This window comes from Pholcus phalangioides, unplaced genomic scaffold, assembly GCF_987345545.1.
Source record: "Pholcus phalangioides strain wild (caught in Gottingen) unplaced genomic scaffold, Ppha-v1.0 ptg000002l_1, whole genome shotgun sequence".
NCBI lineage: Eukaryota > Metazoa > Arthropoda > Arachnida > Araneae > Pholcidae > Pholcus > Pholcus phalangioides.
Window position 1 is genome coordinate 15,081,054 of NW_028301595.1, and position 24,955 is coordinate 15,106,008.

The following is a 24,955-nucleotide window of genomic DNA, read 5'->3' on the forward strand; positions in this document are numbered from 1 at the left end:
TCAAATCAAATACTCGTAATCTGAAATTTTGTTGTACTTCAAACATGTTGTCAAAATTTTGATGAATTGATTTCTCATCAAATAAATAGCTATAATATTCAAACCCTAGCAGGATATGGTATCAAAAATTTGGTCAGAAATCATTTCATTCATGTGTATACTGGTATGAAATTGTTGATGCTCATTTGCAATTTTTTTCCTCTAGTTTTCCAAAGAGTAGCTTGCTTTCCTTGTGAATATTTAGTAGATGTACATAAACTGCTCTTCATGACTGACTGTGAGGTAATAATTTTATCGCATTTGATACACTTTTTCTGATCTGCAGTCATTCTCATTTATTTGTCTATCCTAGTTTGAGCATTGAATAGGTTCAGTAAAACAATTTTTTTTGTCACCATCAGATGAAAGACATCAGAGCAAACATATTTGGATTTAAAGGATTTTCATTCAACGTTGATTCCCCTGAGTTCAATCAGAGGAAAATGTATCTGGAATAGTAAGTGTTTTTTTAAATAAATCAATTGCTATGCAATGGATCCCGCTTACAGCGTTCCCGCTTAGTACGACTCATTTCTGTGATCTCAACTCCTATTACTTATTGAGATTTCGTATTTAAAAAGTTTTCCAGCTTATAGCGATTTTTCCTGACAGTTTTTTGAAAAACTTATGAGTGGGATCCACGGTAAATTTTTTATTAAATCTCTTGTCAAATAATAAACAGGGTTCACATGAAAGTCTCCTCAACCTAAAATTTCTTGCAAACATATAGAGACTACAGCTATGCAACTTAGATTAGTAAAATGACTGTACCGCTTGATCTGATGCAACAAAAAGCAACGTGTAAAATATTGATTGAGAAAAAGTCTTTTTATTTGTGGTCTCCCAATTATGAAAAAATGTCAGTTATTGCGATTTGATCCCTTCCTCTCTATTACGTTGAAGGGATTTACCTTAACATTCAAAGAAAAATTCGCTTCATAAGTTAGAAGTCTTGATTTTTGCCACTTTCTAAAATAATGATGGGTAAACTACAGGCCTGCCAAAAGTGTTATAGTAAAAAGTATTAATACACACAACACAATAAATACCTAGGCTGACCGTATTTCCTTCATAAAAGTACGGGAAATATATGAAATCCATATGGGATAATCACAAATTATTGTCAAAAAACTGACAAATGCAAGTTAAGTTGCTAATTATAGCCATAAAAAATTTCAAAGGCAAATAAATTTTCCAACTATATCTAAAATCACTGAAAAACCACAATGGCTGGAAGTAGGGAACGTTCACAAGACGTAGTGGGTGAAAATTTACACTTTGCCAAATAAAACATATGTTCGACCTGCGAGGTGAATGTTTACATGACTATGTTATTAATTATGATACAAATTATTTTATGATAATTATGATCAAGTCAAGAAAAAAAATCTCAATTCTTGATTTCAGAAGTTCAAGTAAGCCTCATTGAAAATCAGGGTTGTTTGGTTTAAACCTTGGTTTTAACCAAATATGGTTTTTTTCAAAAAAAATCAAATAAAAGTTGCCTAAATATAGTTTTTTTCCTTGAAAAATATCACATTGGTTCATTATTAGCCAAAATGTTTCATTTTTACCACATTTTATATCCTTGGGGTACATTCTGATGGTATATCTTTAAATGACATAAGATGTTATAAGTGGTTTTTTTCAAAAAGTCTCATAAAAGTGGCCAGAATATATATATATTTTTCATATGAAGTATCTTAGTTATTTAAAGTTATATACAAAAGCCAAAATTTCTCGTTCTTACAACATTTTCTAACCTTCGGCTACATTCTGATGCTCCATCTTTAGAGGCCGTTCAAGTATTACGTCATCATCGATGAAGAGGGGGGGGGTTCCGATTTGCTGACTTTTGATGAAAAGGGAGGGGGGGGTGTTGGATGATGCTTACGTCATCAACCACCCTTTATGGAAATATGAGTTAGGATTCAGAGGGGCAAAGCTGATGATGAAATTTTGCTGACAAGGGGGGGGGGGTTGGTGTTTTGCTGACTCTTGCTGCCAAGGGTTGGGGTCAAAAATGGCTAAAAATTTGCTTACGTAATACTTGAATGGCCCCTTAGCAAATTCATGAATAAGGATTGCATCACACTTCTAAATGTAGTGGTGTATTATCTCACATCTCTAACTTCATGGAAGGTTCACTATACAGACGCATACATTCCAACATGTATCAATTCATTAGAAGTTCTGTTGAGGAATATCGATGAGGTGCATGTCTGGTTTGGTGGTAGTAGTAGTAATCCTATATAACGATGCCCTCTGTAATGACAACAACCTATCTAACGATATTCCTCTCTGGTCCCAATGTACTCTCCATAGTTGTATCTGCAGTTTGTTTACCACTGTATCTGCAGTCTAGATGTTTGTTATAGCAACCCCATGTTATAGCAGTACAACGACCTGTAGGGTAAGTCATAAATGTTTTCACATAATAGCTATCATATATGTTTTACTTTGGATATAACGACCCTCCCTAATATTACGTCTGTTTTCAATGGGACGAAGGGGGTCATTATATTGAGCGTCATCTGTATAATGATAAATCCTTAATTATGTTTCTCTGGTCCCTCAAGTATCATTGCATTGTAGTCTCACTGTACATATATATTTATAATTGGAAATCAAGCTTTTAAGATCAAAAAACACAATTCATCACAGCTTATGAATTGTAAATTTCTTTTTTTCCTTTTTTGTAGTTTGACGTTCCACAGTCTTCGAAAGATATCAAGTGTTTTAACAACAAAAACTGTAGATTTGCGAAACTCCACAAAACATGAACTTGCAAACCATTTAACAGAAGTACTCAAGGAATATACAGAGACATATTTTGGTAAAAATCTTTTATTATGATTTTCTGACTTTCCTTTATAGTTCTGTTTTTATTGAGAAATCACCTATCGTTGTTTGTTATTTTGATTTTTTTTTTAACTGTGTATTCCAGACCAAAGTCAAATTCCTTCTGTTCCTGTCACCTCTACAACAGCATCTGCTGCTTCTATTGCTCAAGCTATAAGCCAAGGAAATGCTTCAGAGGTAATAAATAAAATTCATTCATTCAATTGACAAATAAATGTGTTACAATTTATAAATATATGCATAGTCATAAAAAATGTAAATATCTCGTAGGTCCAGGAAGCAATACCAGCTATTTCACCAGATGCTGCAATAGAGCAAATCGTTGTTACTCCAATTATCGAACCTTTAGAACCAAGTGAGTAATCTTTAAGTTCTACAAAAATGCTTATAAGTGTTCATAAAATCTGTGTAACAAATTTTTTATACAGTAATTTTTAATGAAATACATTTCTGTGAAAATTTTATTTCCTCTATTACAAATTTTCTGCATAAAAAATGATGGAATGAGGAAACTTTGTTATTTGTAGATTCACTGTATTACATGGTGTCTGTATCTAATATCCATATTTTTAATCAGTTTCTACACTTTACAAGTTGGAAAGGATGAGAGAAAAGTATATGCATCGAAAGAAACACTCAAAAAGTTTTTGTAAAAAAATTGGTATGCTTGCACATGTACTCCTTATGTTGCCCCAATGAAAAATTGCCTGTTGACCATATCACATGAATTTTGAAATCGTTTCTTAGCACTTCAAAAATTTGCATGGGGATTTGGCGAGCCCTAAATTTGGCAATTGTGATTATTAACCTTGTCGGGCACGTGGAATGTTGCCTCATCTGAAAAATGATCCTGGAGGGAAAATCAGGTTCACCGTCGACTAGAGCTACTAAATATACAAATACTACGCCACAACAGGCATGATACCCAGTGAGTTGGCTGAGAAAAAGATGCCTATAATAAATATGGACATCATATATTTCTCTAAAACACAGCAACCCAATTAAAAATGCAATTACAAAAACTAAAAACTATATATACTCATGATAAAATACAATACAATGCCCATAAAGAATACTTATGGTTGTCTTATTTAAGTATAGATAGCTTAGAATTGTCCTTTACCAATCGTTTGTGTCCCCTTGTAAAAGCAGTCTATTGACAGTGTACTAATAATTCATGGTCCATCCTATCCATCCCATTGAAAATTTGTAACATTTCGATCATATTTCCCTGACACTTGCATTCATCCAATGTAAACATAGTCTTTCTTTATAACTCAAGCCCTGTGTGCCTACAAGGACACACATAGCTTTTCTCTGCACCCCTTCAACCAAGTCTATGTCCCTCTGTAGGTATGGTCTCCAAAACCTTACAGCATACTCCAGTCCAGGACGAATAAGCCTCGGAAAGCAGAAGAATGGCTTTAGGATAACATGAAGAGACCTTTTTTTTGAACATTCTATTCACTTTTTTGACCACCATTGAACAATGTTCAGAAAACCCAAGCCATCTCCACAGAACATTTTATGCTTTCTCCTGTGGTGACACCATTTTTCTTTATGTTTGCTTATGACTATAGCAGTGTATGTAATGATATTTTTAGAAAATTTGTCGTCAAACCCACAGAGTTGGTAGCCAAATTTTTCTAATATTTTTTGTCACCCTACGAGACATTACTGATTTTTAATTTATGTTTGAAATCAGGGACACATTTGATATAGACACAGTGTATACTTCATGAATTTTAGTCATAAAGTAACTATCATGTAACATCATTCTAGAAATTGAATTATTGTTTTCAGTATATTGTTTAGCGTTAAGTTTTTCTAAACTGTTCTGGTTCTTTTCTTTCTCTCTTTTTGTTTCTTTTGTGAGAACCTATACGGGAAAGAAATAAAATGTTGGATAAACTTCTTTCTGTGAAAATTCTATAACTCAAGTTAATAATATTTGCATTTGTGCAAAATTCTACTTGACATCTATACTCCAAGGTTAAACTTTTGAGATTTCAAAACTTTGCAAAATATAGTTGTGGGGTTTCTCAGAAAGCCTTAGATCTCTTAAAATTGGCTGCTTCTAATTAATTCTTAATATTAATTTAAAGCATATATTTTTCATTTAAAATTTTACCTATTAATCAGCATTGGCAAGATTTATCACCTCCTTAAAAGCCTTTTATTTAAGCATTGAAGAAGCCCAGACATTTTGTAAAGCTGATGGAATAATTTTTCCTATACCCTCAGTTGCACTGGAGGAGAATCAGAAGAAAACCTAGTGTGTTAAAAAAAATTTAGCGGCTTACAAACCGTTTTGAGGGGGGGGGGGATTCAGTGGTTTCTGCAGTGCTGGGTAAAGGGTTAATTATTACCATAATTAAAAGTCCTAATCAGTATATATAGTGTATTAATGTTAATATCCACCATTATGGGATAAAATGGCTGTAAGTAATTTAATCACCGAATGGCGAGGATCACAAAATTTGGCATACAGTGTGTCGTATACCACTCTCGAGTATTTCTTATATAGCCCGCAGGCCATGTGCAGCTCAGATCAGATATTATTGTAGCTCAACAAACACTTTCAAAATTTATAAACTTGAAATTTTTCAAACTGAACATATACTGTTTCTAAGTAGATTTCCAGCATATATTGCCACCAAAAATAGAATGAGTTTAATTCTTTTATAATTCAGCTTCATATGCCCTTAAAACGTTCTTCGAAATAATCATGTTGTCTGCTACTGTGTTTAGTTCACAGCTTTATATATTTTAGGTCCAATAAATTCACCAGAACCTCCAAAAGATGATAGCACTGCAGTGAGCAGCACAACTTCAGGAAGCAACGCATCCTCTTCCCAAGGTGTTAAAATTGCTGCTTTTGGCTCTGTTGTTAAAGCACTACCCAAGACTGGTTCAAGCTCTCTGTTGCCTAGACAAAAGGTTGTAGTTGTTTCCAGTCCACCACTCGGTGTAACTTCTGTAAGTGCTTTCTGATTTCTTCATTTTATTTGTAAATTTATGTATTGAGATTTTGAAATATATATTGTGAAATAAATCTGTATGCTGGAGGTAGAAGGCATCAGGTCACAAAAGGGGAAATTTACAGGAGAGCATTTCAAGTTGTTTTTTTATTCACACTATAAAACAAACTCTCTTGTTTTATAGTGTGAATGCCTCTGTTATTTATTTAAAAAAAAACTTGGTGTTCTATACCTATGTGTAGTGTAATGAAAGTACTGCAGATTAATAGCATTATCCCAATATCAATGAAAATAGACATAGTGTGGCCAAAATATGTATAATATCCTAGCAAGAAGAAAAAACAGTATGCACAGTTGACGTACTGGACCAAAAAAGTCAAACAGCACCAATTTCCACAAGTTTAAACCGGTCAATAGCACCAATGTTGTGTGTGTAACACAACCAAGTTTTAAATTAAATTAAAATATGTATAACTCATTGAATATACTCAAGATGCATTGAAAAATATTGAAGCATTATGTTTGTGCTGCAATATAAACTGTTAATGGCTTAGGGTGTTTCAGATTCTGGAAACCCACGTCATCTCCAATGGGTTAAAAATCAGAATTTCCCAGTGAAAAAAAGTTGAAATTCTGGTTTTTAACCAATTGGAGACGATGCGGGTTTCCAGAATCTGAAATATGGACACATTGATGTTCACACTCTTACTCAATATTCAGACGTACTTAGAAACATTAATAACGTCTAATAAAATTTTAAGCATTTCAAAATGTATTAAAGCTCAGTAATCAAACATAATTAAATATTTCAAACAGATGTTCAATTGTGATTTGTGCCAAGATTAAATTAAATCAATTAATTAATACATATTTTATCATAAGAAAAGATTATTTAACGATGTTAAATATTAGAATATGCTACCAACACACGCACACATAAAAAGGGACTTACCATATGCTTGTCATCACCATCCACATTGGGGGCCAGTAATCAGGCCCTTTGAATTACATTTTTAATGTTTTAATGGGTTTCCCCTCTTCTCTCCCCCATATTATAATTATTTAAGCAAAATAATTGTGTTTTATCCTCTAAAAAATGGCTGTAGATATAATGCACACAGCAGTCTATAACATGTACTAAGAAATTTTCCGATTTTTTTTTTAACGTACAGTTTGAAGATTAGAAATTCAGACTTTTTTAACATATAATCAAGAAATTAGGATAGTCTAGTATTCACTCTATATGTGTTTTGCTATTTTGTAGACCAATACTGTAGACAGTAAAAAAGCATTACCAAAGATAGGTCAACCGCCTGTTGGACTGAAGACTGATGTTCCAAATCCAGAATCCAGTGTACCAACTTTAAAAGCAGAAAGTGCCTCTAGTCAACAGTTTGCTGATATAAATTTGCCCGAACTTGAAAAGTACAAAAAAATGTATGAAAAAAGTACACAAAGGCAACAACAACAACAGGGTAAGTACAAAACAAACTTTGTTAAACTTAAATGAAAACTATACAATTTTTTTAACGGGAGTTGATACCTTTAACATGTTAAAAAATTATGCTCTATGGTAGAAATATCATTAAAAATACTATTCAACCATAGATTTATTTCAAATTTTTAGCTCATGTTTTTGATTACATGTGTTATCCTTTGTAGGTGAAAAGTTTCACATATCTTGGATACTTAATTTTTTGTAAATTTCCAAAAAAATTCATTAAAAACAGCTTGTATGAACCCTTTCGTTTATTTCATAGTTTACTGATCTTTTTCCAGAATTATAACATGTAGCCAATATTTAAAAAAATTACTATCAACAGACATGTTAGAAAAAAATGTGGCTGTTTAACTCAATAATCGCATATTTCATTCTTTAAATTCTCTTGATGGGCAAACTACAGCCCATTTAGAGGTTTTTATCTACCCCCGCTGCGTATTTTAAAATAAGAGTATAGAAATTTCCAATTTTAGTGTTTTTTAAAAAAAATCTTTCAAGAGAATTTTTTGCGCATGGAAAATATAGTTGTGAGAATTTAAATAGAATCTGAGTTTAAAAAACTCTTGCATATGTACGAAATAGAACACACCTTAATAAATGTGCATAAAATTATTGAAATATACTCCTTTTTTTTCACAGTTGTAAAGGATAAACTATTCTCACTCTCATTTTTGCAATGAAACCGTGACAATCTTCTTCAAAGAATGTGACACATCCCGCCACTTCACTTCTAAGCATAAGTAATTTAAATTATGAATCAATGTCAGAATATGTCTTTATATGCTTCTTTCCCCCCCCCCCCCCCCCAAAATGCATTCGTTTTGTTTTTTGGCCAGCTCATAAAAAAAGCTTGCCCATCGCTGCTCTAAATCATATTTTCCTAAACTTCTTGTTCCATCGCTGCCATCCCTTCCCAAAACCCAGAAAACTTTTCTGCTCATTGTCCCCAAGTCAAACCAACCTTAAGAATTTAGAATTAAATGTTATATATACCTGTAGATTTTGCCCACACTCCTAGACCATCTCATCGTCCCCAGAGGGGCAATATTTCCCACTTTGGGAAGCACTACTTTGAATCTAAAGATTTTGTACAATGTTTTAGAGCATCCAGAAGAAAACAAATGGAAATTACAAATTTGCAAATGAAATAGTTTTCATGATGGTTTACGTTTTATCTTGATGCAACAATGAGAAAATTTGCATATTAAATGATAGCATTCAAGTCTTTTTTGTATAATTATTGAGTTTTGGTGAGGGTATAGTTATCTCACATGGATGAATTGGATAATTAGAACTTTTTTGCTGTCCCCTTTTGAGCTTCAAATTAACCAAGTTTGATTTTATATGTATCTTTCACTCCACAGTATGGAAGGCAGATGGCAGCATCACCAGAACATGAAACAACTCTGTGAACATAAATATATTAAGGCCACACATTCTGCATTTACCAATTCATTACAAATTTCCCAGTACAGAGGAATGTTTACTAGGTGCATGTAGTGTTAAGCAGCAGTGCGTGTATCGTCTGCCCTCTGGGAACACTTTAATATCTCAAAGGAGATGTAAAGCATGTGTAGGGTTCTTCAATGATGTATCTGTATCATTTAATTATTGATTAAGTGATTCATATTTTTGTGAATTTTCAGCTGTGAAGCAACCTATGGGAGGAGTTCGTTTGCCTTTTCGAACTGTAGTAAAAGATGCAGGGATGCCAAGGCCGATGCCTCCTAACACTTCATTTGAATACCGGCCTGAATTTGTGATTCAACAGGTGATAAATTTTTTCTTTTTAAAAGAATTCAAATTTTTATGTGTCTCATTTATGCTTTCATGTTGTCAAGTCATTCTGAAATTGGATATTTTATTATTTTCAGATATTCGACAATACAAATTAATTGAAAAACTAGCTTTTTTAAACATGCATTTTCTTTTCATTTAAGTTATATTTCTTGATCTGTCTGCCAATAGTGCTTTAAATTTTCAATATATATATATATATATAGTAGAATAAAAATACAAGAGAAATGAAGAGGTAGTGAAAAAATATCTTTTGAATGACAAAAATGCTAGTGCTGCTCACTTGTTCTTTCAAAAATATATTTGTTTTTTGGAAGGTAGGAATCGGGAACAAAGGTTGGCATTTATAATGCATTTAGGCATAGCCACCCTTCAGAAACGCCTACACTTTTCGAACCATGCATGGGGTTCCCCTTAATGAAGACCCTTTGCATAGGTTCTATTTCACTCATAAAATTCAATTTTTTTCCTTTTTCTTAAACTAATTCTTTTGTGTGTATATATATATATAGGAAGCTTGCTGTGCTTATGCTGGTGTGGCGTATATTCTGATTTCTGTTTGAAAAGACACAATCTCCAAGTAATCGACCATTGACATTATCGCGTGGCTTCCAAATGCCAAATACTGTATACAGGGTGATTCATAATTCAATGTATAAACTTTTAGGAGAGGTAGAAAACACAAAAACATAAGACAGAATCACATAGGAATGTATGACAGGAAACTCCAACCTGATCAGCTGAAGGATAAGTGAAGATGCAGAAAATGACAAGCCAATAATGGGTGAAAAAACTCTTTATTTAGCTATACTTTGCACAAGGACAGTACGTGTGCGTGTTAAGTTTCACAAGTGCTCAAAGTTCTTACCATCCACAATTATGCACAAAAAAGGGGAAATTTTTTTTTCTTTCTTTTTTTGTGATTCTGCTTTGTTTTTGTGTTTTCTATTTCCCCTAAAAGTTTGTACGTTGAATTTTGAATCACCCCTATACTCGAGTATAAGCCGACCCCTCACTTGAATTGGAAAACTCTTAAAAGCCCCATTAAGTTGAAAACCTGTGTGTAAGCCGACTCCCAAAAATCAGTGTATTTTAGAGGGGAATTATATATTTTCATGTAGTCTTCAGTGCCATACAACACTTTTTAAAATATTTGATGATGATTTTCGTGAAAACAGAATTTCATGCACACTAGGCCAATGGGTTTCGTTAAGGCACTGCTCTTTGTTGTTTCCTTATTTTCGTAACTCGTCCATTACAGTCCAGAAATTCCCCAAGCAATCTTTAAAAGATATTTTTAAAGGAAAAAAAGAAACATTTAAAGATATTTTTAATATTCATTCAATAATCTTTGTTAATGCTGACATTTAAACTCACTCTAAGATTGATGTAAAAGTTGCCCACTGGGCATCAAAGCCAACATTTTTGATTTTTTTGGTTTCACTTTAACATAAATTCTGTGGGGTTTGAGCATAGCTAAAAAAGCACTTAACTGATTAGTAACACATCTATAGCCACAAAAATCACTGTACTGATTTAGTAACACCATTTAAAGTACTCCAATTGCATCACGGATCTTCAAGCTAGCTATGCAGAGATCATGTAGTTATTGGCCATATAGATTTGGTAAACTCAAGCGTGTTATTTTCTTCTCAAAAACTGACCCGTGTGTAAGCCAACTCCCACCTCCAAATTAAGAAACAAATTTTTCAACAAAAAACTCGGCTTATATATACGAGCATATGTGGTACTTGAATTGCATATCGACTATTTAGAATTAGTTCTGAGGATTTAAGGCAAGTATTTGTTCGTAACAAGCAAAAAACCATATTCCAATAAATATATGAAGTCATAAAATGATAAATTTTATCTTAACAAAATGCACCAGATGTACTAATGTATCACTCACACCAAGTTCACAAATATATTTCAATATTTTTCTTCATGCTATGTTGCATACATAAAGAAATGGTGCAAACTTCATGTGGGAAGTGCTGCTAAAAAATTATTACAATTTTCTTGTTATAGTTTTTTACATTCCTTTCAGGTCGCTCAGCCTTTCGGCTCAATCATACCTACAGGTATGCAGCTACCACTTCTGACCACATTCCCGCAGCAGCTTCATATTCAGTCTCAGCCTCCTACATTTGTTATACCACAACATGCCCTCCAGACTAAGCCTATCAACACAGGTACTTGTGTAAAACTAATTCAACTTTTTTTTTTTTTTTGCACATGCAAAACAGTTGAAGTTTAATTTACTGATTATACTTTTAATTTAAGAAGGGTAGTAGAGAAGCTGTGTCCAATTATCGACCAGTGAGTTTGACGAGCTCCCTCTCGAAAATTTTGTAGATTATCATCAAAAGGCAGTTTGTGAAGTGGATAGACGAGAATAACATATTGGCGGATAATCAGCATGGGTTCAGGAAGGGGAAGTCATGTGTAACTAACCTCCTTTGCTTCTATGATCACGTGACTGAGGCTTTGGGTGAGGGCAAAAAATGTAGATGTTGTTTACCTTGATTTCCAGAAGGCATTCGATCAGGTCCAACATGGTAAACTCTTGAAGCGTTTACATGAGATTGGGGGCAACTTGCTGAATTGGATAGAATTGTGATTAAGAGATAGGTCTCAACAAGTTATGGTGAACGGGCAATTCTCTTGTTGTTGAGGAACTCCATGTGGAGTTCCTCAAGGAAGTGTCCTTGGTCCCATACGTTTTCACTTTTTGTGAATCAGGGTATTGATGGGATTGTTAGCAAATTCGCCGATGACATGAAGCTAATTGGGGTAATCAGGAATCAAAGCGATAGGGAGTTGATGCAGACCAACTTAAACAGGATTGCGGCATGGGCAAATGAATGGAGGATGATGTTTAGCGTTGATAAGTGCATGGTTGCTCATTTTGGTTCAAACAACCCACAGTTCTCTTACGAGTTGAATGGTAAACTATACCGGATGCAACTAGGGTCACCGATTTGGGAATTCTCATTGACGTGCAGCTTAGGTTTTCTGAACATTGTTCATCGGTGGTCAAAAAAGCAAATAGAATGCTTGGTCTCATTTTCAAAAGGTCTCTTCGCATTCCCCTAAAGTCATTCTTTCGCTTTTCCGAGGCTTAGTTCATCCAGGATTGGAGTATGCTGTAAGGTTTTGGGGACCATACCTACAGAGGGACATATAGACTTGGTTGAAGGGGTGCAGAGAAGAGCTACGCATGTCCTTATTGGCACACAGGGCTTGAGTTATGAAGAGAGACTTCATTTTTTGAATATGTTTACATTGGATGAATGCAAGTGTCGAGGAGATATGATCAAAGTGTTAAAAATTTTCAACGGGATGGATAGGATGGACCATGAACTTTTAGTACACCACCAATCTACTGCTTTTACAAAGGGACAGTATCGATTAGTAAGGGACAATGCAAGGTTATGGTGTCGCAGGGAATTTTTCTCTAATAGGGTTGTTAATAAATGGAATAGCTTACCCCCAGAGGTAGTAAATTGTAAGGGGTCATTCAAGTATTACGTCAGCATCGAGGGGGAGGGAGGGGTTTCGAATTCGCTGACTTTTGATAACAAGGGGGGGGAGTGGGGGTTTGAAGGTTGCTTACGTCATCAACCACCCCTTTTTGAAGATATGGAATATTCTAAGCTGCTGACGGGGGCGGGGGTTAAAAATGGCTGAAAATCTGCTTACGTAATACTTGAATAGCCCCTAACACAATTGACACGTTTAAAAAGAAATACGATAAACATGTTGGGGTAAATCAAGAAGCTTTATCCATACTTAGAATAAGACAACCATAATATTCTTTATGGGCATTGTATAATATTTAATCATGTGTATATATTGTTTATAATTTTTGTGATTGTGTTTTTAATTGGGTTGCTGTATTTTTGAATTCAGTATGCAACCCACATTTGTGTCTTTCTTTCTCTCCACTCTTTCTCAGGAAGATGAGGGTAGATGCAAAAACCTAATACAATATTAGGTGTCTTCTGTGGCCACACTTGCCATTGTACAGATTGAAATTTTCAACATTATTTCACATGTTTTGCATCCATGTTTGTTACAGTTTACTAACTTGATTGATTTGTGAAATTTTGTATTTTTTTTTTTTTTTATAAAATTGTAGAAGAATATGGTCCTCAATTCTTTGCTGAAACAGTCATGGGTGAAAATGTTGAGTCAATTTCACCACCATCAAAACGGTTAAAAAGGGTATGTTTTTCTTCTTATTTACTTGTCATTGTTTATATACAGGGTGTCTTGTAAATGGTAATGAGACATTTACCTCATAAACCATTTATTGTAGAGGTGCGATTCCTGTTTAAAAAATGCTCAAAATGCGTTAAAAAATCACCCAGTACCAGTTTTGTTAGTGGAAATATACTGTGTCACAAAATTAAAAAAATCAATTTTTGTATGGTCCCCTTATCTTATAACTTCCAATTAGAAAGTTGTTGCCCTGTCTTTTCTGAGCCCAGCTAAAACAAATCATAAACAAAGTTGGTGAATCACTTCAATAATCTCTCAGAGCTTGTAGCTTGCTATTAAATCCAGGTATCCTGATGAAAATGGTGCCAGATAAGCAGTTTGTTCTGAAATTTTCAGCCTGTATTCACGCTGTATTTGAACATGATGATCATGATTTTACTGTTGCAAGATTTACCAGCTTTTCATCATTGCTTTAGATTGCGCCCTCAAATTATCCTGTACTTATCAAAGACCCGTCAAAACTGTGATCAATTGTTGACATTTAGCACTATCTAGCGTGTGTATATGAAATTTATTTTATGCACCAGCCTTTTACCATCAGCGAGGTGAATTTTTGGGTTTATCTCACTATAAGAGTCTTGTGAAAAAAATTTGTTGTGGAAGTCCGCCAAAGATCCCAGCATAAAGATCAAAATTCCTTCAGTCACAGTCAAAATCCCTTTAAACTGAAATTACTCACATTTATAGGAGAAATAAAAACAATTTTGGAGATAGAGGGAAATGAAAAGAACGATTTTGAGAAGGAATTTTGAAACATTGCAGCATCTTTGGTTAAAAACTGATGCCACATGGCAGCACTACACATAACAAACATTACAGAGAAACAAACTTCTATCAGGTTCACAACATATACACACACATTCCAACATGTACCAATTCGTTAGAAGTTCTGCAGAGGAATGTGGGCGAGGTGCATGTGTGGTTTAGTAGACAAATGTATGGGAGGTGGTGGTGAGACAAATTTATTTGCATTAGAATTATCTAACATTTTGGGACATTGTTTCTTGCCCATTTTTGATTATTTCTAATTTAAAAAATTGAGATGTTTTTGTTTAGGTTTATTTGGAATATGTTCAAATGGGTCTTATTTCGAACAAAAAAAAATTTTTCAGCCAGTATTATATTTCAGAGAAGAAGCCAAACGATTAAAAGCCTTTGAATTAATATTTTCTCCAGGGTCCAGGGAATGAAAAAGTTAAAGCTGGCGCAGAAAATCTCAGGATAGTAGATGCTAGCAGTTTGGCAACGAAGAGAGACGACACAGATAACCCATCGTCAACGATGCATTCAAAGATACGTGAGTATATATATATTTGTATTATCTAAACACTTTTATCGCCATTGTACATGAGTTACAATGTACTGTATTTTATCGTTTATTTTTTATCAGGATAATGATGTATTCATTTCTATACTCTTAAGGTGATGCTATGACAAAAGCTTCAGAAGATGAGGAAGACTGTGACAAACCCCTTTCTACTTTGGTTGGTCATCCTAATGTAAGTATTTTCCCATTGATAATCTTTTTTTAACAGACATATTCATGTATAGCGGCTTTTTGAATCACTGCACAATGTACGGACATAGATCAATGTGAATAGGAATATTTTTTAATTTTGTAATTTGTAAGATTTATTGTTTTCTTATGTAGTGTATATTCTATAGTGAACCCTATTTTAAAAAGTCATTCATTTATAAGGCAATTATGTTCAATCCTGATTCATCTATACACATTTTTAATGATGAAATATTTAATTCATATATACATTGCATAGATTCAGTTCCTTTCTGCTTAACACGTTCACTGCTAATGATGTCATGGTGGCGTCATGTACAAAACTAGTTTAATCTTAGCTACAAAAGCTAGCAGTAGGGATAGAGAGTTGTCTATTAGGCCCTGCAGTGAACGTGTTAAACCACATTTTCGGGAATAATATGATCTCATTTCTATTAAGTCCTAAATATTTTTAGAATTCAACAAGGTTGTCTCATTAAAAATGGTTATTTATGGTTAATTCCATAAAAAAAACACCTGCTAATCGAAGCAGCTCTTTAAGAAAAATAGAGAAACGATTGCAAAAGTTTTTTTTGGAGAGAGAAATACACATAAAATCTCTATCGTAAAAAAAAATAAAGTGTTGAGTACTGCGCTGGGATTACCAAACTTTTTTGTGGTATCCCCTGAGAATTGGATCTAAATACAATGATACTTTGGCTAACAAAAATAATTTATTTTATTAAGTATTTAAATTAATTATTTTTGTTAGCCGAAACACGATTTCTCATAGGTTTCTGTGGAAATTTGTTTAATTCATTCCAGGTTCAGCCTAACATTTGAAGATAAGATTTATCAAACTCCAAGAAACACTGTAGGGGAAAATTGGATGAATTGAAATTTACAGGAAGTTGAGAAACTAAAGATAATGCTTTCTCTTTCCTGCCACCTAATGTATTTAAGAACCTGATGTGAATTTTTTTTCTCACTCATTCTGTACACAAACTTTATTTCTGAAAAAAAAATGACTTTCATACTTTTAGCTTTCATTAGATAGAATTATTAGTTCTCTAAATCTTATCCTACAGGTGTGGATACTTGCTGTAATTATTGTTTGTTAAAAAAGTCATGGTTGAAAAAGAAACCTACCAGTAGTCCGAATGGATTTTGGTCTTAATTAGTTTAGGTTATTTAGGTTCTACTGTTTATTATAAAATACATATTGGGCAACATGGTCCAGGCAAGATGTCAGATGTCTTCCCAATATATAAAAGGACACCCTTAGATTGAAATTTGGATCAATCTTGTCACTTTCCTGGGACAGGAAAAAGTTCCAGCTTAGAAAAAAAAAAGTGTCAAAATGACTGCACATGATATGGCTGCTGTAGAAATTCTCACTGTGAGTGGTTGTTAGGGTTTCAACCACTTATAGTGAGCAGGGAAGAAAGCAGATTTGGTTATAAACTGCTCTAATTGGCGTTTTTGCACATAAAATGTTCACAGTATGACAAAAGTTATTATAACAAATGAATCGCTAAATGGAAAAAGGGGTTATGTTACATTTTTTCAATTTTCATGTTTTGATGGATTCATTTAATAGAGACGCCAGTGCATCGTTTTGTGGTAAAATGATTTAGTTTCGTCTCGCCTCTAGATGCTGAAAAAAACAAATGTTAAAAGTAAAAAGGTGTCTAGTCCAGGACATGACCCCTGTTTACATGTAGTTCTCAAGAACGCTAACAGGTGGCAGCAGGGTTTCCTGTGTTGCGTTACCTTCATAAGTCAGTTTTTTTTCGTTTGTTGACCAAGTTGCTCGTTGTTTTGTTGTTTGTTGACCAAGGGCTGTTGTTATTTGACATTATCAATAAAACGTAGTTGTTAGTGAATCATGGAAGTAACATCAGACTGTTCAGACTCTTCTTTATGTCAGGAGGGAAACGTCTCGACTAAGCAAAGGAAACGAGGAGTGAGAAATACATTATCTTACAGACGGAATTCGATTAAGAATGCCAGGCTCAAAGGGAAAGCCCATATTAACCATGCTGAAACAGAAATTGCCAAAAAAATTTGCCCATCGTTAAGTGACAATACGTAAGTATCAAATTCTCATAACTTGTATAAGGACTATTTCACTTGCAGTAAATTAAGGTGGTTTATTCGAGTTTTGCAAATTAGTGTTATTTTTTTAAATTTTTAAACCATTTTAAATTGCTTTGTTCTAGTTGCTGTCCTGGCAACTGTCTCAAGCTCTTTGATAAAAGCGAATTGACAGTTTTGTTTACTCACCTCTATGCGAAAAGGACAAAAGATGAGCAAGATTGTTTCCTACAAGGCTTGATGGAGATAGTTCCAGTGAGTAGAAAAAGACCCAGAGTGAACGTGCCAGAAGAGGAAAGAAAAGCCAAAGGTTGTACAGTTCACTATAATCTCCTGAAATCTGGTCTTCGTCAAAAAGTATGTAAACAAGCCTTCATGAAAACTTTTCAAGTGACCAAAAAGAGAGTTCAGAGAATCAGGGACCTTTTGAGATTGAACAAAATCCCTGCAGACATGAGGGGCAGAAAGACTCCCCCCTCTGTAATAAAACACGACCAGTTGGCAAAAATTCACTCCCACATCGCATAATTGCCGACCAATGCTGCTCGTTATACTGGGAAAGAAGTGACCTACTTGAATTCTGATCTCAATGTGAAAACTATGCATAATCTGTTCAAAGAAATTCACCCTGACGAGAAGATTTCTTACCAGTTTTATTGGCAGTACTTCAAGGAAGACTTTTCTCTGAGATTTGGAAGGCCAGCAAAGGACACATGCTGCACATGCAAAGAGTTGAACATTAAAATAAAACGTCCTGTCCTTTGTGAATCAGCTAAGCAAACTTCCGTGGCAGAATTATTAGTACATAAAAGGAGGAGCAAAAAATTCTATGATTCAATTAAAGAAGTTAAAAAACTTTGCCAAGAAAACAGTGGTAATCTCTGCCTGTTTATTGACTATATGGCTGCTGTATCCTTACCTCGGATTCCAGTGCAAGATATCAACTATTTTAGGCAGCTGAGTGTTAATACCTTCGGTATTCATAACCTAAGAGATGGTAAAATGAAATGTTTCATTTATGACGAAACAAATGGAGGCAAAGGGCCTAATGAAGTTACGTTCTTTTTGAAAAAATATATTGATGCAGCTAAAGACGGGAAGATCTTGTACCTTTTTATGGACAACTGTGGAGGGCAGAATAAAAATCACACATTAATGAGGTTTTTGATGTTCTTAGTGGAGTTTGGACATTTTGAGGAAATTAAACTTCATTTCCTTATCAGAGGGCATTTTTTTTTACCCTGTGATAGGGATTTCACCCTTATCAAAAGACATCAAGAAAAATGAGAGATTGTTCACAGTGGACCAATATGTGGATTTGATCAGCAAGAATGCAAAGACATGGTGGCCTAATCTGTACGAGAAAAAAGTCTTAAGTTTGGAAAACAGGGGAAAGAATGTCCCAAAAAGAACAAAAGGTTTCTTTTTCCATTGCTAAATACCATCAATTTTCTCTTCACAAAGATTCATCCCATACAGTGAAATGTACACAATACATCAATGGCATTAGCTCACAAATCTTCCTACTAAAAAAACCTGGTGTACCACTAAAAAATACTCCAAAGCAAGGCTTATTCATAGACAAAACTTCCAATAACCAAAGAAAAAATTGACGACTTGAATAAACCAAAAAAGTACATCCCAATGGAGTATAATGATTTTTGGGACCAGATTTTTAATTCACCAACCATTAACTCATTAAAAAGGCAACCGGAAGAGGAGTACTTTTGATCCCTGTCTAATAGAAAGTTTGTATAGTATAAATAGGTAAATAAAGTTTGTACATCATTGCGTACATTTGTTTATTTATGTGTTTTCCTGAGACTTTTCATTGGGGAATTGGGACTCTAAAATGCTTAATTGCATAGCTGCCAAGTCTCCAGAATTTTTCGAGAATCTCCCGAATTTTAGCTTCATTGCTCGACCTCCCGAAAAGTTCTTAAATCTCCCGAATTTTTACAAAAATCCCTAATTGTCCCTAAAAATTCCCTACTTCATTAAAAAAAAATCCCAGTTTATGAAAACAATCCCTAAGGAATTTCTTGTGGGGCATGAAGCCTCTTTTTTTTCCCTTTCGAAATGACATCACACATCATAAATGGAAAAATTCCCTTTTTAAGGAAGTTTTACAAACCCTCTGATGGTAACAAGAAAGTTTGTCTTATTGTGCAGAGAAATGGCTTAGCAGCCAATAGTCCTGGATAACAATTGAAGATTATAGTCACGCGCATATGGTCAAAATTTCTTTTGTTGAAGTTACGTACGTGCGATATAACAAAGCATGAATACTGATAAGCAAAAACATATTTAATCGATTTTAAAGATACTTATTCCGATGAATTTCCTTTCATCAAACGTTCCAGAAGAGGACCGACTTTTCCTTTTTGTACAAGTTGTTTTATGGACATAAACATCGGTCATGGAAAGACTGCCATCATCACTCGTGAAATGAAAAAAAAAAAACATCAAGCAAGTGTCACAAAAAGTCCGTGTTGTTTTCCTTCATCTTCCGATGATTTTGGGGTCATTCGCTCAGAATGTTTGTTCACAGCGTTTCTGATTGAACACAATATTTATTTTTACATCATTGAAGTTTTGGCCTCCAATTTCCCTTGTTTTTTGCATAGGAATTTTATTCCCAAGGGTTTAACTTCCATGTGTGTAAAATCTCTATTTTAATTTGACTTCAGTTTTTGAGTAGGGATTTTATTCCCTATGCTTTAACTTTTATGTTTGGAAAATCCCTATTTTATTTGGAAAAATCCTATTGTATTTATTAGGGAGGGGTTTTAGCATAAAATACGGGTTTGCGCGAAAATCTCCCGAATTTTCATTTTTAAAAGTTGGCAGCTATGTAATTGTAAAAAGGGGTCATGTCCGTATCAGATTTTACTCTCTCGTGGTTATTCTTATGTAACAAAAATTTAAAATCCTCTCTCAGGGCTTCATTAAATGTATTCCACAGACACTGCAATTAAATTTTTTACTAAAAAAAGTTATTGGAGAAGATATACGTTTTTTTGTTTCTCCTGAAAACTTGAAAAAATTTGACCCTTTTTACATTTAGCGATTCTAATGTAATATCTGTAGAAACTTTTTTTTTTTTTTTTTCAAAAATGACAGCTCTGTCTAAATATTAATTTGTTCTCTCTTCATAGGACAAAGTTTTGAAGCAGCAAATCTGTGAAATAGTGGAAAAAACTGATCTTCAAGAAATCACGATAAATGGAGTCATCCAAAAAGTATGTGAATTGCAAACAATATGATTTTTTTGTGAATTTCCATTGAAAATCAAACACACTGTTGGTGTGTAATATCCCAGAAGTCACACGGTAGGTGGCACTGACAATAATAGTTAAAGTCTGGGTACAATTTCAATTTCCTATGTATACATACATATGAATATAAGTTGATTGGGACCAAAATTAAAGAAAAACGTAGACGTAAATTTTAGATGTATAATCCAATGGAAAAGAATCAAAATAAAAAATTGAAACACCAACCGAGAAACTGAATTTTCTGGATGCTATGCCAAAATTAATATTTGGAAGGAAAAGTGATTTTTGTATCCTCCAGGAATCGAACTCGGGTCCCCTTGCATACCGGGCAAGTGTGCTAACCAATGCCGCAGACACACTGTGCAATTCCTTATAACACGCATTTGTAGCGTGAAGCGCTGAGCGGAGACATAGCAGCCTTCCTAAACTACAGCAAGGTAGTTTTACAATGTACATCATCATCTGTCAAAAGAAATGAGCTGTTTGAGGCAAGGAAAAAACTTTCACCCGTGGGTCGAAATTAATTGACAGTTGATTTCAATTAATTAAGGGGATGATAAACTGATTTTTTAGGGCATTAAAAAGTAGCAATAATTTTTTTTTTTTTTGGTTTTATTTCAGATTTTCAATATGTATCCAAAATTCAATCTGAACTACAGGAAGGATTTCATAAAGTCAACTCTCAGATCTGTAAGTAATTTTCAAAAATAATAAAAATCGATGTGTTTTTTCTAGAGCAAGAGTGTGCAACCTTCGGCTCACTGGCCAAATGCAGCCTGTGGAAGAGTTTAGTCTTGCAGAGAAAAGTGTTTGTGAGAGAAAAAGAAAATTGCAACATAAGAACACCAATTTGTGGCCTGCAAAATGGTAGCTTTCTGGTGTTTCTGGCCTGTAAACTGACAAGTTTGTGCATCTCTGGTCTAGAGAAATTGGTATAATTAGTAGCAAGTACATCAATGCCTAAACTAGTATTTTTTTTAACACTTATAGTGGCAGTAGTGAGGTATGTCACTTAATGTGATGCCTTTTTATTTCAGTAATTATGAGATATCTTATGTTCTTAAAATCCTCTTACTTCTGAAATGTTGATCCTGGCTAGCTCTTTACTTTATTTACAAACATGTTTTCTACCCCCCCACCCCCACCTGTCAGATCAACTGTCACTAGGCAGAGTCGAAGTTCAAAGTCTGATAGCAGAAGGAGAGAGAGAGAGAGGTTTTTCTCCCTTTGTTTTGGGGTAGTATAGGAACATGTGTACAGTATAAATAATAGAAAAATATAGACTCTTCCTTTTTTTTCTTATTATTAATCTCATATTTGGGGGGGGGGAGCACTTATCAGATGCACAAAATCAGAAAAAAATATTTTCTTGGAAAAAGAAGTGTGCCATTTTGCAGAGGGTTTATTGATTTCACTGTGGCAGTTATATAATGCATAGATCAGGGAAATTTTAAAAACCACTTAAAGAGTCAATGAGTCAACACAATGAGCAGTGAAGTCACTGATAATGAATGCTGGCTTAACCCTCTAACCAGCACACAAAATATCTTGCCTTCTTAAAAAAAGAGGGCGCTGTAGCCCGGTCGATAAGATACTCGCCTGAAGTACCAAAGGATGTTTAGAGGTGTCGCGAGTTCGATACCCGGTTCGTCCTTGCCAGAAAACTTTCCTGACACAGGGGTACAACAAAAAAATGGCAACTTGACCGCAGCAAAAAATTGCTACCGCAGGGAGTCCCCCCATCGAGGGGTTAGCGCTCCAACCTCTCGACGAGTACAAAAAACAAGCCTGCCGTTCGGAATCGGCAATAAATTGTAGGTCCCGGTCTAATTAGTCCTCGTGTGCAGAAAATGACCATGGTGCGACAAAAATGATCAAATGATCTTTAAAAAAGGGTGCAGTAGAATTTGTGTATGTGCAGCTCCTACTGTTCTCCCCCCCCCCCCCTTTTTTTTCAAAAAAGGTATCTGAACAAGGTGTCTTAAGCCTGATCTCCACAGCTGCAACTCTATGTCATACCAAACCTCTCAAAAACTGGTTTTGAGGATAAAATCACCTAATTTTTTCCCAAAAAACCAGTTTTAAGTGGTTCAACGTGGCATAGCGCTTTGGGTGTGGATCAGAATTTGCATGTTTGTTTAACTTGGAGCTTAAGGAAAAAATTATATTTCTGAGAAATTCAGTGGGGGAATGAGGTCAAGAAGACTAGTTCAACTCTTGTAATTTTGTTTTTTTCTCTTTTCTTTTTGAACAGCTGTTGTACCGATTGGGTGAGCAGGAAAACAGTACTGTGTTGAAGTCAGATAAGAATCCCGCCTCTGAGAGCCCAGATTGTTCTGTTTCTACCACCGATCCCTGCGACAGTCCCCATCAAAATAAAACAGGCGATAATGAAGAGACAAATTCTTCTAGAAAAAATTCTTCCATGCCCACATCTACTTCTTTATTCCAGGAAGAGCAGAGCAGCTGATGATTAATGTGCCTGTATCCTGAGGACGATAAGCTTGTATATCCGCTGTGAAAACACTTAGTGATCATAAGTTATGACTTTGAAAGCTTTTTTTTATTATCATTTCATTTGGGCAATATATATATTATTTTCCATGTTCATTGGTATGGACAAGTGTTTTCATTAGATTCATAATCAAATGTGCGTTTTCATGAAAAAAATTTTCACTAGATTTTTTTTTCCTTCATAAAATGATTAAGCATGTTTCACCCGTGTGAATAAATTTTTTTTAAGAGTAATGCAATGTGTGAAAAATAATTGTTGGTTGTGAAATCTGTTTGAATAAATTGAAATCAAAATTATTTGGACAGATTTTATTTGTCCCGTTTGTGAAAGGATTGCTGCGAAGGAGCCTGTATCAGCTTCACATATCAGATTTTTGGTTTTGGTGGTTGGTTCTGAAATAAGTGAACTCTCAGAACTATCACTTTTTATGTTTTCTTTAGATATACAGTGGAACTTGTTTAATTCGATGTCCGAAGTCACTGGAAAAAAAAGTTCAAATTATCCAATTAATTTGTCCTGGATCATGTAAAATGACTACAAATTGAAAGTGAATCATCAACATTCACAAAGGATAATAATGGTTAAAGTTTTATCATGAGTTACGAAACTGTTTCCCAAGTTTCAATAATTTATAATGATAATAATTGATCTTGATCTTAGCTGGTACATTATACCACTGTTCTGGAATCGGCATCACTGCAGAATTTGTTGACCATGTTCAAAGCCAGATTTACGGAAACAGTTTATGATGATATGTTACAAAACGGTTTCCCCAAACTTTCCTTATTATTCGTATGCTATCAAAGAAATATACTTTTACTAACATATTACAAAATCTACACCTTCCGATACTTTCCATATTTTCAATAACAAAAAGATTCAGATTTTGGATGTTACACCCTGATCCATAGGTTGGAATGCATAATCATTATTAAGTGGTTGACAGTTTCGATGCACTCCGGCTGAACGATGTTAAAATGGGCTTTAAATTATCAAAAACAACATAAAGAGTAGAGAAAAACAAAATTTCCAAACTTTTATTAGTTTTAAAAAAAATTTTGTTTAAACAAATTGATCGAGAAAAGCAAAGTCTGGCTTATTGTAGAATTCTTTCAAACTGATTTGTTCATACAAAACTAATGTTTTTCTTCATCCTACTTTGAATTATCCAAAAAAAAAAAATTGAATTAAACAAGAAATTTTAACATTGAATTGGATAGACAAGTCAAAGGAGTTCGAATTATCTGAAATTCAAATTAACCAAGTTCTACCGTATATATTGCTCTTTTAAATATTTTTTAATTAATGAAAAAATATTAAAGCAGCCATAATTAACTAGTTGCCTTGATACTGCTGATAATAACACTATAGAACACAATTTTTTTTTTTCCTACACAAGCAACCTCATTTTTCTGATGGCTTGTGACAAAAAGACGGGAAAATAATTTTTTTGTTTTGAACTCAGAAAATTGAATTTTTGTTATTTCATTGATCAGATTCCTAAAGACCAAAATTATGTGAATTGTAAGGAAGCATCTCAATAATATAATGCTATGAATGATAGATTATCCCCTAAATTGGTTAGATGAATTTCCATAAATGCCAATGCTTCCGATTTACCTGGAAGCCTTCCGATTTTTCAGCCTTATTGAAGTCTACTGGTCGGAAATCTAATTCTTCAAATGTTTCGTATCTTTATAGAAAAATCCCTAAAAGTTATCAAATTGAGCTTTGTTTGAATGGAAAATCCCTAAAGAAAATACTCTTTCAGTCCTTGAAATTTCAGGCTGACCCAGTTTTCTCAGGGAAAATATGTGGAATCAGGATTTCAAGTACGAAAAATCTGTAGTAGTTGCCAAATATGATACCAAAAGCAAGTGAAGTGGCTAATTATAGCTTAAAAAAATCGGGACAGCGAAAAATGTGTCCCGAGAAAACAGGACTTGAAATTTTAAAAAGTGTCCAAATTTTCCTTTTTATTTGTTTGACATGTTTTCTTTGATGCAGAATGTGTCATCACATGATAAACTACAGATTTTTCAAGTCCGTGAATTGGCACCTATGGATTTCAGAAATCATGGATAACCAGGGTTGAAACTAAAGTGG

General features: G+C 34.1%; 1 protein-coding gene across 4 annotated transcripts in view; it reads left to right on the forward strand.

Annotated features, from left to right (window-relative positions):
* LOC149089455 (uncharacterized) overlaps window positions 1–24,019 on the forward strand; it is an 85,963-nt gene extending 61,944 nt beyond the window's left edge. For 2 of the 4 annotated variants that reach the window (XM_089238657.1, XM_089238651.1), the window contains 15 exons: window positions 206–282; window positions 402–496; window positions 2,742–2,875; window positions 2,987–3,078; window positions 3,172–3,256; window positions 5,675–5,880; window positions 7,147–7,357; window positions 9,030–9,154; window positions 11,228–11,372; window positions 13,322–13,407; window positions 14,641–14,761; window positions 14,887–14,963; window positions 20,215–20,298; window positions 20,956–21,024; window positions 22,589–24,019. In XM_089238657.1, coding sequence (XP_089094783.1) covers window positions 206–282; window positions 402–496; window positions 2,742–2,875; window positions 2,987–3,078; window positions 3,172–3,256; window positions 5,675–5,880; window positions 7,147–7,357; window positions 9,030–9,154; window positions 11,228–11,372; window positions 13,322–13,407; window positions 14,641–14,761; window positions 14,887–14,963; window positions 20,215–20,298; window positions 20,956–21,024; window positions 22,589–22,804 — 1,823 coding nt within the window. In that variant the 3' untranslated portion in view covers window positions 22,805–24,019. Of the gene's footprint in view, window positions 1–205; window positions 283–401; window positions 497–2,741; window positions 2,876–2,986; window positions 3,079–3,171; window positions 3,257–5,674; window positions 5,881–7,146; window positions 7,358–9,029; window positions 9,155–11,227; window positions 11,373–13,321; window positions 13,408–14,640; window positions 14,762–14,886; window positions 14,964–16,889; window positions 17,051–17,181; window positions 17,647–20,214; window positions 20,299–20,955; window positions 21,025–22,588 lie in introns of those variants that run through there. The other 2 variants (XM_089238643.1, XM_089238646.1) reach the window with 1 other exon arrangement.
* Window positions 24,020–24,955: the final 936 nt, after the last annotated feature.